This window comes from Rhizophagus irregularis, chromosome 11, assembly GCF_026210795.1.
Source record: "Rhizophagus irregularis chromosome 11, complete sequence".
NCBI lineage: Eukaryota > Fungi > Glomeromycota > Glomeromycetes > Glomerales > Glomeraceae > Rhizophagus > Rhizophagus irregularis.
In genome coordinates, this window is record NC_089439.1 from 335,128 (window position 1) to 347,503 (window position 12,376).

A 12,376-nucleotide genomic window follows, 5' to 3' on the forward strand; every position below is an offset into this window, starting at 1 on the left:
AGGGGTCAACAACGCACTATGAAAAAAAATCGACCCCGTGAATTTCTCTGTCCGCCACGTGATCATCGCCAATGAAATCGTAAATTTAGTTTTTCGCTCTGGACTTACAACGGTTCCCGTTTCCTAGTGTTAGTTTTATTATCGTTACGATAGTTTTACAATTCTTTTTAATATTTCAATAAATATATGAGGTTTTAAATTTTGCAAAAAAACGACCAGCAATTTTATTCTTAAATTTTGAGATTTCACTTGAATCATCCCTATAAAAAATTTTTATCCGAATATTTCCATTATTTCTCCGTGTCTTCCGTAAAAATTCCGTGAAAATGATACATTCACGGATATCTGTGTTAGCGAGATGAAAATTTCCATGATTTAAGGCTATTAATTCCATGAAAATGATACATTCACGGAAAAAACATGGAAAGATAAAACACGGATCAGATTTTTTACAGGGCATACTTTGATTACAATGAAAACAAAGGTAATAAATAATAATTAATGTCAAAATTTTAGTGCGACCTGTATTTCATTGTCTTGCTGATCAATGATCATTATCCCAACAATATACGACATTATAAAATTTGAAATCATTAAGGACCATAATTAAAAGTTTGGTTAAAAGACCGGTTCATCTATCTGGAAGACCGTTCTTTTTAGGACTAAACTGGACCGGATGTGACCGATCCAAACGATCCAACCCTAGTGTGAACGCCATACATTATTATCAATTTCAATATTCGTGGATATTCAGATAATTCAGTCAATTCAATAAATCTGATACACGTTCTTTATTATTTATAAAGAATGATATATTTAATTTATTAAGATACACAGAGTACACGACCAATATTGTACAAATAAATAGAAATACACAAATAGATAGAAATACAAATAAATAAAAATATATAAATAATAGAAATAAATGAATAAATACATTTAATTTAAACTATACATTTTAGGTAAAATATCAATAACTAATTATTTAATTTCAAATTTTCCATATAAGAAATTAAATTTTTATCTACAGTATAGTGATAATAAAAGAAATTGCTTATTAAATAATAAAAATTAGCCAACAAAATAATTTTTTTTAAGAAAAATACTGACCTTGATTTGGATCAAAATATGCATATTTGAAATTACCTTTTGATATCTTATTTTTACAAATACAATCATTATTTCTGCAATTAGTGATTTTAAAGTATTTTATTTTAATTCCATCAAGTTCATTAGATTTTTGTTTTAGTAAAACTGGGTCGCAATTATTTTCTTTTGTAGAATACAAACTAATAAATTTTGGTTTTAAGGAATCACGCTTAGTTAAGAACTTATTAATAAATTTAGTATGATTTAAAGATGACATCCCAGTATAATTAGAACTATAATTCATGATGACAAATGTGTAAAAAGTAAAATCAGGTAAATAAACGAAATGATTTTTTTTCAAACAATAAGAAAATGTGTATAATCCAGTTCTTTTATTTTCATCATTTCCAAAATTATAAAATTGATGTCCTATTACAAGAGAGTTATTTGAATCATCCAATTTTCTTAATACAGGAATTCCAAAACAATGAGTTGAATCTGATTCTAATGGATACTTTTGAGTTTGATTCTTTGATGCACTATAATCGTGTCTTTCAACCTTAATTTGAATATTAAAATCTGGGCGATCAAAGTTAAAATTTAAATCATAACCAATAATCATTAACATGATTTTCAAATTACATTTACGTTCTTTAAATTTTTTTTGAATACAATGAATTATAAGTTTTGGTTCTTGATTTGGTGGCCAAAAGATCTGACAGTTAAAAATATCATTATTCGCTTTCTTTTTATCAACAACCGTTGCAAAAATACTACAATCTGCATTTTTATCTTGAAGAATTTCTAAAATATCTTTTGATACGTTTTTTAATTCTAAAATTTTATGACTTCCAGGTTTAAGTAATTTATATTCATAACTTTCTGTACTTAAATAAAGAATTTTCTTTCCAACCAATGATAAGATTTCCTCACGTAAATTTTCAGGTAAATGATAAAAAATGCTAGTTGGATTTTTAATTTTTATGCAATCCCAATTTCTAAATTCTTCCAAAGATTCACGCCATTCTGTTTCATTAAAATCTTTAGATATAAATTTCTTTCCTCCAATTAATTTAAAGTTTGTATATCTTGTACAATTTTTACTAGAATCACCTGTATTTGTATCAACAAAATAAGCTCTTGCCCCCAGAATAACTTCTTCTTTTGGAACGAATTTACCAAATTCTTCTGTAATCTTTCTAAATTTTCTAGGATCTTTAGACTCTATAGCATCTACTACAGCTTTGACGAATTCTGGATCAGGTTCTATTTTGAATTTTAAGGATACTTTGCTATATTCAATGACAGTACAAGTTGAATTACTAGTTCTTTTATTTGTATCAATATCTTCAAATAAAAAGATATCTTTTTCCATAAATTGCCCTTCCTTTAAATCAATTTTAGTATATTTGTGTTCATCAGCAATTTCAGTTATATCGTAATCCTTTATTTTAAATGCTTTCTTATTAGCTCTGTCTAAAGATATAGTACGTCCATACTCAAGTTTTAGTTTGTTTATCAAAAATTGGTAATCAGGTTTTATTAAATATAAAGTATTACTTTTTGTATCAATAATTTCTTTTAAAATAATCTTCTCTTCGTCCTCTCTTGATATTTCAGCCATTGAACTGTTTGCAAATGATAATGTATCATTCATTTTGACATTACTTTGTTTGAGTTTTTCACGAATACTTGATAACTTATCTTTAAGATTAAAATTTACATTTGATGAAGAATAATCATTTAAGTTAGGTAGTGATACAATCTTAACTGTTATGTCTGACCTTACTGAATTTTTTCTTAAATATAAAATTTTATTTTCTGTATCCATAATTTCTGCCAAAATTATCTTATCTTCTTCTTCTCTTGCTATGAGCGCATAATTTTGGTTGTTGCTTTTAGCAAATAATAATGCATCATCCATTTTAATCATACTGTGATGTTCAAGTTTTCCCCGAATACTTGATAATTTATCCTTAAGATTTAAATGAACTAATTGTTGTGAATTATCATCACCTATTTGAACTGTTATGTCAATATCATCTCGTATAGATACGGTCCTATTTTGAGAACTATCCTTGAGTTCATCGCAACCTGATTTTATTGTAAAGCTGTTTCCTGAATTTATATTCGTTTTTGAGTTTTGAATAATTTCGGCATGTTCAAGTGATGATTGGTCATTTATGAAATTAATATCATTTGAGTTTGGATTGGTACTATTAATAATTTTTCTCAATCTTTCCACTACTTGTTTTGTAGTTGGTCGATTACTTGGATCATTATCCCAACATTCTAAAGAATTATTTAGTTAATATCAAATATATAATTAGAGAAATAAAGTATATATGTTATTCTAAAAAAAGAAAAGTTATAATTACCAGTATATAGATTAGAATAATAATTTGGGGTATCCGGAACAATATTTTCTCTAAGACCTTGCGAGATTTGCAGAGCCAAACTAAAGTCATATGATAAATTAGAAAACGGTTTTTGACCACTGGATATCTCCCACAAAAGCACACCAATACTGTAAACATCACTCTTTTCATTTAAAGTGTATTGTTGTTTAATAATAGATTGTGGATCAATATAAGGAATTACACTTTTTGATTGAGATTTAGATATTGTTTCCATTTTTTTTGATAATCCAAAATCAGCTAGTTTAATTTTATTTTGGTGTACTAATACATTTCCAGAATGCTATTAATAATAAATAACAAGTTGAAAATGTATTCTTATAAATGTTAAAATCAATAAATAGTTATATATTATACAAATTACCAAACCACAATGTACAATTTCTTCTTCATGTAAAAATGATACGCCGCAAGCCAACTGATATGCTAAATCGTATTTACTATTCCAAGTAAGCTTATTGAATTCTTTCTTCAAATAATCCTGAAGTGTACCGCCATTGGCATATTCCATTACAAGCAAAATATTTTCTGATGGCCCCGGATTCTCTGAAATTTTTTCATTATTATAAGAGACAAAATAACATAAACAACAAAAATAATTAATTTATTTGTACCTGATGGAAATTTTGTAATCCCATAGCAACGAATAACATTTTTATGATCTCGTTCAAGTTTAATCTTAAATAGAAAATATAAAATGTGAATAAGAAACATAAAAGGTAAATATTAATTAGTAATTTATAATTTATATTTACTTCATGAATAATTTCTTTTAAAATATCATTGTTAAGATTATAAAAAGATTTCAATGCTAAACGTTGTTCTAAACCATTTTTCCAATCTGCACGATAAACTTTTCCAAATCCTCCTATACCAATTTGTTCAATATGACTAAATTTTTTATAATCATAATAATTTAAATGTTCCTCTTTAATAACTTTTTCAATATTATATAATGAAAGGTCGCTTATTTGAATCAAATGATTTTCAGCCATGTTTAAAATGCTTGAAGGAAAAAAAAAATTATATGGCTTATATCTTTGAGATCATATGATCATGCAATCAATATTCAGTGTAACATTATGAAAATTTTATTTCATCCGATAAACAATTGCTAATTTAACGTCGTACAGAATTTTAAGTGCGAATAACAAAGTTACGCCCAAATTTCTCCATTTCTCTTCTGAATCATATATACAGTAAATATATGAAGTTTTCTATGGCTAATTTTTTTAAAAAAAAAATTTTGAAATATTACTATTATAATAAATATATTTCTTTTAATAAATTTGAAACACGCCGATCTGCATAATTGGAAACATTTAATTTTTTATTTATTCCTGAAGTAGTTTAATAATCTGCACAATGATCGGCGATTACACCTTTACATAAAATACCACCAAATAAGTTTATATACAGTCCGTGAAAATTACGTCAAATGCACGACTTCAAAATAATCACCTGAGACATAGTGCCACAACACTAGATGAGAATAAAGTAGATAGGGGGGATACTATATATGCCTTTTTAGTAAAATTAATTTATAAAAGGCATAAAAAAAGGGAGCTTGAGATTTCACGCTTAAATTAATATTAAATTAACAGATAAAATTCCTTACACAGGATAATTTTTCAGCTACAAAAAATCAAAGCTAGACGAAAAAAATTGATGAATTGGAACGAATTTTTGTAGAAACAGGTGATAAAATGGAATAGGAAGTTTTGGTAGTTGCTGCGGCAAATAAAGTGTGTAAAAAGCTAGGCGTTAGCGTGTCAGATACGAGTCCAGGAGCGTTAGAAAAGACGCAAGAAAATTATAAATTAATTGGTATAGCAGAAAAACATGAAGTTATACAAAAGTATACTAGAATTTCACCAAAAGGTTTAGAACCGAAGAGAGGTTTTAATAAGTGAGAGTGAAAGAAGATTACAGAGTAGTCTAACGAATAAGGTAGTGAAGAAAAAACGGAGAGTTGAAAGGAAATGAGGAATGGGTTAGTTATAGGTAAATGAGTCACGTGAATTCACGAAAAAAAAATTTTTTTCCAAATCAAAAATATTAATACATTTGTCTAGTTAGTTTAGTTATTCATATTTTATTTTAGTTGTTTTGGGATATAGGTTATATATAGATTTACAATGATAATTTTGTCTCGGGATAGATAATAAATGTTTAGGTTTATTTGTATTAACGTAGACTATTATCCTGGGGTTTTTTTTAAAAAAAAATATTATGTTACTATATCAGATATTTCACCTATAATTATTAATATCATCCTGGGTACTAGATTTACTCTATATTACATCAGAAATTTCATTTGTTTCCAATATTATACTGTAAATCAAAATTATGAACATTTTTGAATTATCCACAGCGTAAAAGCTTGGGCATGTGATTTTTGAGCATGTGATTTTGTTATATACGGCGCAGTTATAGATAAATACATTTTAATCTATTATTTCTGTTATTTAAACTTTCTTTTCATGCCTCCTCCCCTACCCCGATCTGAAATCTCCTTCGGTTCTAGTACGCCTCCCCGCATTGAAGCCCGTGATCAAGAAGTCCAATCAAGGAATATAAAATTATTTTTAAAATGAAAGTTGGCTTGTTTTCTTTATAACGGAATTCTATTTGAAAGACGCCTTAAAAACATTATTTGAATTTACAGAACAAAATGTATAATTCAAAACTTGCAGGAAATATGAAAACCTGCAGAAAATTGCACACTACAAATAACCATTTTGTGATTTTTTCAGCATCTAGTAGTTCAATTTTGATGAACTTTTTTTACTAATAACACTTATTATATATACCATTGTAAATTATCTTCTTTAGTTTTTAATACAGATTGAATTAATTTATTATTTAAATCAACATTACATTTTATTTTAATAAAATAATAACTTAGTTTCTGTTTAATAGTTTCAGTTTAAATTAATTGTTTTATAAGTTAAAAAATCTATATAATGACGTTTTAGGGTTGCTTAGGATTAGGGTAAGCATAGGATTAGGATAAGGATTAGGAAGGTTGGTTTGAGCTGAAAGATTAACCTTAAAGTTAACGTTATATTGGAGTTGCTTAGGGTTAGATAAGGAATGGAATGTTTAGGGTGATAAATGAAATAACTGGAATTCAACTATCATAAATTTTATAAATCGCTTGTTCGAGTTTTTTTCGATAGTTACGCCGGGAGAGTTGAATTATCCTTGAGATCCTAGGTGGCCAGGTTTTCCTGACATTTCTCATTCCTTGGAGTTATAGAGTTCAAACTATCACGATTAATATTATTCTATTTTTGGCAATAATATGGTCCTACCCAGAAAATTTGCTTCTTGCAAAAATAAAGAACATAATTTTTACATACAGTCTGTCAAAAAATAAGAATTTTATAAAGAATTATCATATAATTCAATTGGAAAACTTTTTCCAACTTAGCATCATTCCGGAAGTTCTGTGGATAAACGTGACCTAAAACATTATGTAAGTCTTTCACATCGGTCATAGTAGGTATGTTAATAAAAACCTTTAAGATGTTCACTTTTTTACTTAGAAGCAGAAGTTATTACACGAACATATACTTTCATCATACAAATATTGTTCAACTCAGATGAAAAAATGCAAGGTGCTGACCTCAAATGGAAATTATAACGAAGTTCACAGATAAAGACAGAATTATGGAAATTGGTCTTCTCAAGAATCTCCACATAAGCTAAAAGCCTATCAGGTAAAACGAGCAAACAAAGAAGGCTTGATCAATCATGTACTTGCCAACAAACAAAAATCTTCGAAAATTAAAACAAATCAAGTCTATAATTACGATTGTTAGATAATTAATTCCAGAAAAATTAATAACCGTTTATTCAAATCTCAGTCGATTAGGGCAGATATGCATCTGTATCTAATACCAAAAGTGATGAATTATTTCAAAAAGGAATTTCAACATAGTACTCACAGAAAATGAACGTATATTTTTAGTAAGATGGATCTCATATTCATCTAGCTCCGCGCGAATGCGTCAGCAGTATACGTGGAAGTTAACCAAGGAAGTAAAGGTCCTTCTACAAAAGAAGGAGAAACAGATAGAATGATAGAAGCAAAAAAATATAGGGTGTATTCTGTAAAATCATAAGGATATTTAATAATTTAATGGACAGAGCTTATTAATAAATAGATATTGATGAAGATAAATAGGAACTCTAAATATTTATATAGAGGTCAGGGGATGGCAAAATTTTATAATAAGCAATAAAATTTACTGTTTTTGCAGGTTTTTGAAAAAATTTATTTTTTTATTTTACAATTATACAATAATTCGAAAATGGCGATAAATTCCCCGACTTTAATATCGGCTATACTAATTTTCGCCCCAGGTTCCCATTGGATCCGATGTGGAATTAGCTCGGGTTCCATGTAATGACGGCAGAAGACATGGGTCCGGATGATTATTCCAGATGTTGATCAATCGAACCCGGTTCATCAATGGAACTAGGGGCCAAAATTAGTATAGTCCTTTGGTGATAAAACGCAATACTTTATTAATCATATAATAAAGTAAAACCGGGGTTCATTGGAAAGTATGAAGGCGTGGTATTGAGGGAGAATGTGACTTTTTTTTAGTTATACTGTATCTATATATTTTTGATCTTTTGCTGATTACCTTAATTTTTTTTATATTACGTGTTGAAACTGTTCTCTATTGTCTCTATCACTTTCCTGTTAACGCGTTTCTTACTATCTTTTTGATTAACTTCTGCTTTAACAGGTTTTTGTAATCTACTGTTAAAAGATGCGTTCATCGTATTTACTTCTTGTACTGGTTTGATTTTCTTCATCTTCACTTGGATGTGTGATCTTCACCATAATTATATTCTCTACTCTTTTCCGTTCACTTTTTCTTGTATCGATGAAACCTTTTTCCTTAACTGTTAATTCCGTTTTGAATTCGTCGAACTTATAGACCGCAAACATTAATTGTTTTATTATCGTAAATTATACTATTAGTAAAATTAATAAAATGCAAAAAAAGACATTGACATTTTTCAACGACAAAAATGATGATAAGTTGGAAATATCGCAGAGATCATCTGTATTAAAATACCCAATTAAAATACGCAAATAAATAACATGACTTTAGTTAAAAAATTCATAGATTGTACGCAAATCAAAATTACCTCGTAAAAAATTGCTATGACGACGAGCAATAATGTACCCTACCTCTCTATATATATTCCGGGAACCTAGATAAATATCCATCAAACAAGATGGTATTTGTGATGATTACAGGCTAAATCGATTGGCGTGATGACTGATGACGAAGGACGTAAAGGAGAAGCGTTAGTAACGATCCCATAGGTTTTGAAAAGAATTTCAGTTGATCCACAAATTTTGATTCAAGTTAATAATATACAGAAAGATTTAAAATAGGAGGAAAGGATTTAATAAAAATTTTAGAATAATTAGGCAACGCGTTAGATGAGTTAGATCAGTATATTTTTTGCATAGATCGCATACTGCTGTTATTGAAATGTAGTATCAAATTATACTTTTTTTGAGTTGCACGGTTACTTAATAACACTAACGAAAAGTATGAGCGAATATTACCGTATAGCGTTGCATCGGGAATAACTTTGGTCAAAAAGAGTTTACCTTTTTATACATAAAATTCGTTTAACAAAGGAAAACATTACATAAAATTATGTGAATTATGAAAAGATACTAAAAATGTACTACTGTAACAAATTGTACTATGTAAAAAACTATTTCAAATATTTATTTCCTGCAATAGTTAGTGTAATAATGTAACATAGAATGGTTTAACGAGTTGTTAAGTTATTGAAGTGTCCTACGGGTAGGTCGGTGGGTTACTCGATACCAAATTAAATTTAATAGGTGAAAATAATTTGTATTTTGCTAAAGGATGCGACTGACTAATATTTCTTATTGCCAATTTTAAAGATGTATTCTAAATCTTTTTGTTAATCTGCATAAGACTTGATTTATCAATTATAAAACTAAAATCTTTTCCTTAAAATAGATAATAACAGGGTCTCAAACTTTTGAAAATTAAATGATGGCCCTTCCCAATTCAATAAGTTGCAATACATTTATAATTTAAAATTTACGTATATAACATTTTCTAATAAAGAAATGCGTATTACTAGGAAAAAAAAAATTTATATGTTATTTTCTTTTTAAATAAAAATAGATTGTTCCTTAATAAATGATATAAATATTTAAACTTTTAATGATTTGATCACGTAAGATAATGACAAAAAAATGAAATCAGCGCTTTATTTATTTTAATTATTTTATATCCAAGAATAAAGGAAAAACCAAAACTACGGACACTATACTGCCATTCACCCTAGAGCAAACCATCCTTCGGAAATAAATGAAATGGGCGACCTATAAACAGAGAACTATGTCGCTGCTATAAATCTATTTACGAATGATGAACTAAACTATGGGGCTGAAAAGAATTGGAAGAAGAAAAATAAAAATAAAAAGGAACCACGTATCCAAAATTGAAAATGCGCAAAAGATGATGCAATAGCGTTGTTTCGGACTTTCGGGAGAATAGTATACCAGATACGAAATTGTGGCGAATGCGATTACGTGAAATATTACGTAGTGACGTTCGTTGAGAGATACGAGAGGTAGAGTGTGATTCGAAATCCTTGTTTGTTAGGTTGTATAGTCGTGTTCATTGAACATATCACAGTGAAGTTTCAAATTTTGTTGGTATAAATTCGCCGTGAATGTCAATAAGAAAGGTAAGAGTATATTGAGTGACGAGTTTATATGCATGGTGAAAATTCCAATAAGGACTTCCCTCTTCCTCTTACGGGACCAAATTGTGAAACAGGCGGAATAATGGGTGTTGTTCGTTAGTTGTAGTTGTATCAGAGGTATGATCTCGAGTCCAGTTGAAAAGTGCGTTCTACTGAATCTTTAACGATCGATTGCAATTTGTCGCAGTTTGAGTAAGAGTTGCAGTGAGAATGTTATGTGTTTGATGCAAATGTTTTTTAACCAACTATCTTGGGACAAGTCCATGGATATTTGTTGGTATCTATGAGTTCATTGCAGTGAAATATTTTAGACCTTCTGGAATGAGGGACGGATAATTTCTATGTATAATGTCAGTAATAGGTAAAAGTTCTGTTAATGATTTAATGTGATAACTAATCAATTTGAATAATTTGAGTGAAAAACGACGTGAATATGGGTTAAAGTTGATCTATTCTTTGATCCATCTCCAGTTGATTTCGTCCTTGATATTTTGGAATGTTGCAGGAACTTGTTAAATCGAATGTTTTGGAAGATTTTTCTGACCGTTTTGCGAACATCGCGGTCAATTAGAATGGGTTGGGCCCAAGTGATGTTCGTGGTAATCAATGTGCTGTTACGTGAGTTGATGTTAAGGTAATTTTGGAAAGAGAGTCCAATTTTTGCTTGTTCATCACCCGCTTCGTTAAGACGAAACCGGAGTGCGCTTTAACCTTCTTTATGTAGGGTTCCGATAACGTTTGAGTTTTGATAAGGTACGAGATCGCGCACCAAATTAAACAATTGTTTGATTTTTAAGGAGCTCCGAGGCGTCATTTGTAGAGTTAAATGAATTAAATTAGTTGATACAACATTGTGAATCAGTATATATGTCGATCTCAGTGTTTAGGGCATACTGCAAAGGCTATACAAATTGCCAACGCTTCCGCTTTGGTAGAAGATGGAAATTGTCTCGAAGAAGCATCAAAAGTTAAAGTTGGAGTTGGTAGTTAATCTATTACCCATCCAAAGCCCATTTGAGTCGTTAATATTAGTGAGTTGTATTATGTTTTTTGTGATAATAAAAGGGCTTACATAAATCAAACTTTTTTAATGAAATCCTCCAATGACAGAAAATCACGTGATAATTTGGTACATTTTTTATACTTATTGACTTGGCAAGAAATTAAAACAACAACTTCAAAGGAAAGGCTACGACTGGTTCCGTACTCTTAAACAAAAAGATTACCCTGTCCAAAATTTAAACCACAAATCGAAAAAATCGGAAAAATCATAGCTCAGGAATCGTCATCATCAATCCTATTACATATAGAGAACATTACAACATACCTCCAAGTGACTTGACTTCACCCTTTTACTTAGGAAAAAAAACCTTTCTGTAGATTAAAACACCTTAGTTACAACGTTTATCTACATTAACATTCCTACAAATCACATAACTATGACTCTCATCTCAATAGATTCCAAATTCTTCAATATATTAATAATTTAATAACCATAGGTAAACGTTTTGCTGCATATGATCAATTTATTTTTATACTGATGGCTCAGTACAAGCTCTAAGTACCAATGAATGTAGAATGTGTTTCGGTTAAATTCAACTGGTATCCAAGCACCAAAAGAAATATTAAAGGCACGGCAATTTTCTACCATCATCAACCAAGGCGGAAACTACGGATATACTGTATGTCCAACACTATTAACGGTCCCGTACAATATTCTACAATACTATTAATTCACCAATGCTCAGCATACGAAGAAAATTTAAAAAGAACTTTCTGAACTGGGATTTAATCTACTATCTAGTTACAGAAAAGAATTTATTACTTTACTTTACGCAAGGTTAAAGATCGCTCCAACAATGAATACAGCGACGCGGCTGTAAATTATCTAAACAAGGACGTCAATCACAGACTCTTTTCGTCTTCTTTAGGATTTGTTGCATGAAATCACATCAACATAATCGACCAAAATATCAGAAAATGGGCAAATACCAATTCAAGCCAAAATTTTCAACAAGTCTCGTCAATAATTCTGCATTACATCCAATCCACGACTCCATCAAATCAGGTCGCATATA

The 12,376-nt window shown here is 29.3% G+C and overlaps 1 protein-coding gene across 1 annotated transcript; it reads right to left on the reverse strand.

Moving 5' to 3' along the window:
* Nucleotides 1-1,093: 1,093 nt before the first annotated feature.
* On the reverse strand, nucleotides 1,094-4,501 carry OCT59_002632 (uncharacterized protein; the record flags this gene model as incomplete). Its single annotated transcript, XM_066145048.1, has 6 exons — nucleotides 1,094-1,330; nucleotides 1,526-3,381; nucleotides 3,468-3,789; nucleotides 3,871-4,052; nucleotides 4,121-4,184; nucleotides 4,262-4,501. The coding sequence occupies 6 exons, from the start codon at nucleotides 4,499-4,501 to the stop codon at nucleotides 1,094-1,096; spliced, it is 2,901 nt and encodes a 966-aa protein (XP_065995803.1).
* Nucleotides 4,502-12,376: the final 7,875 nt, after the last annotated feature.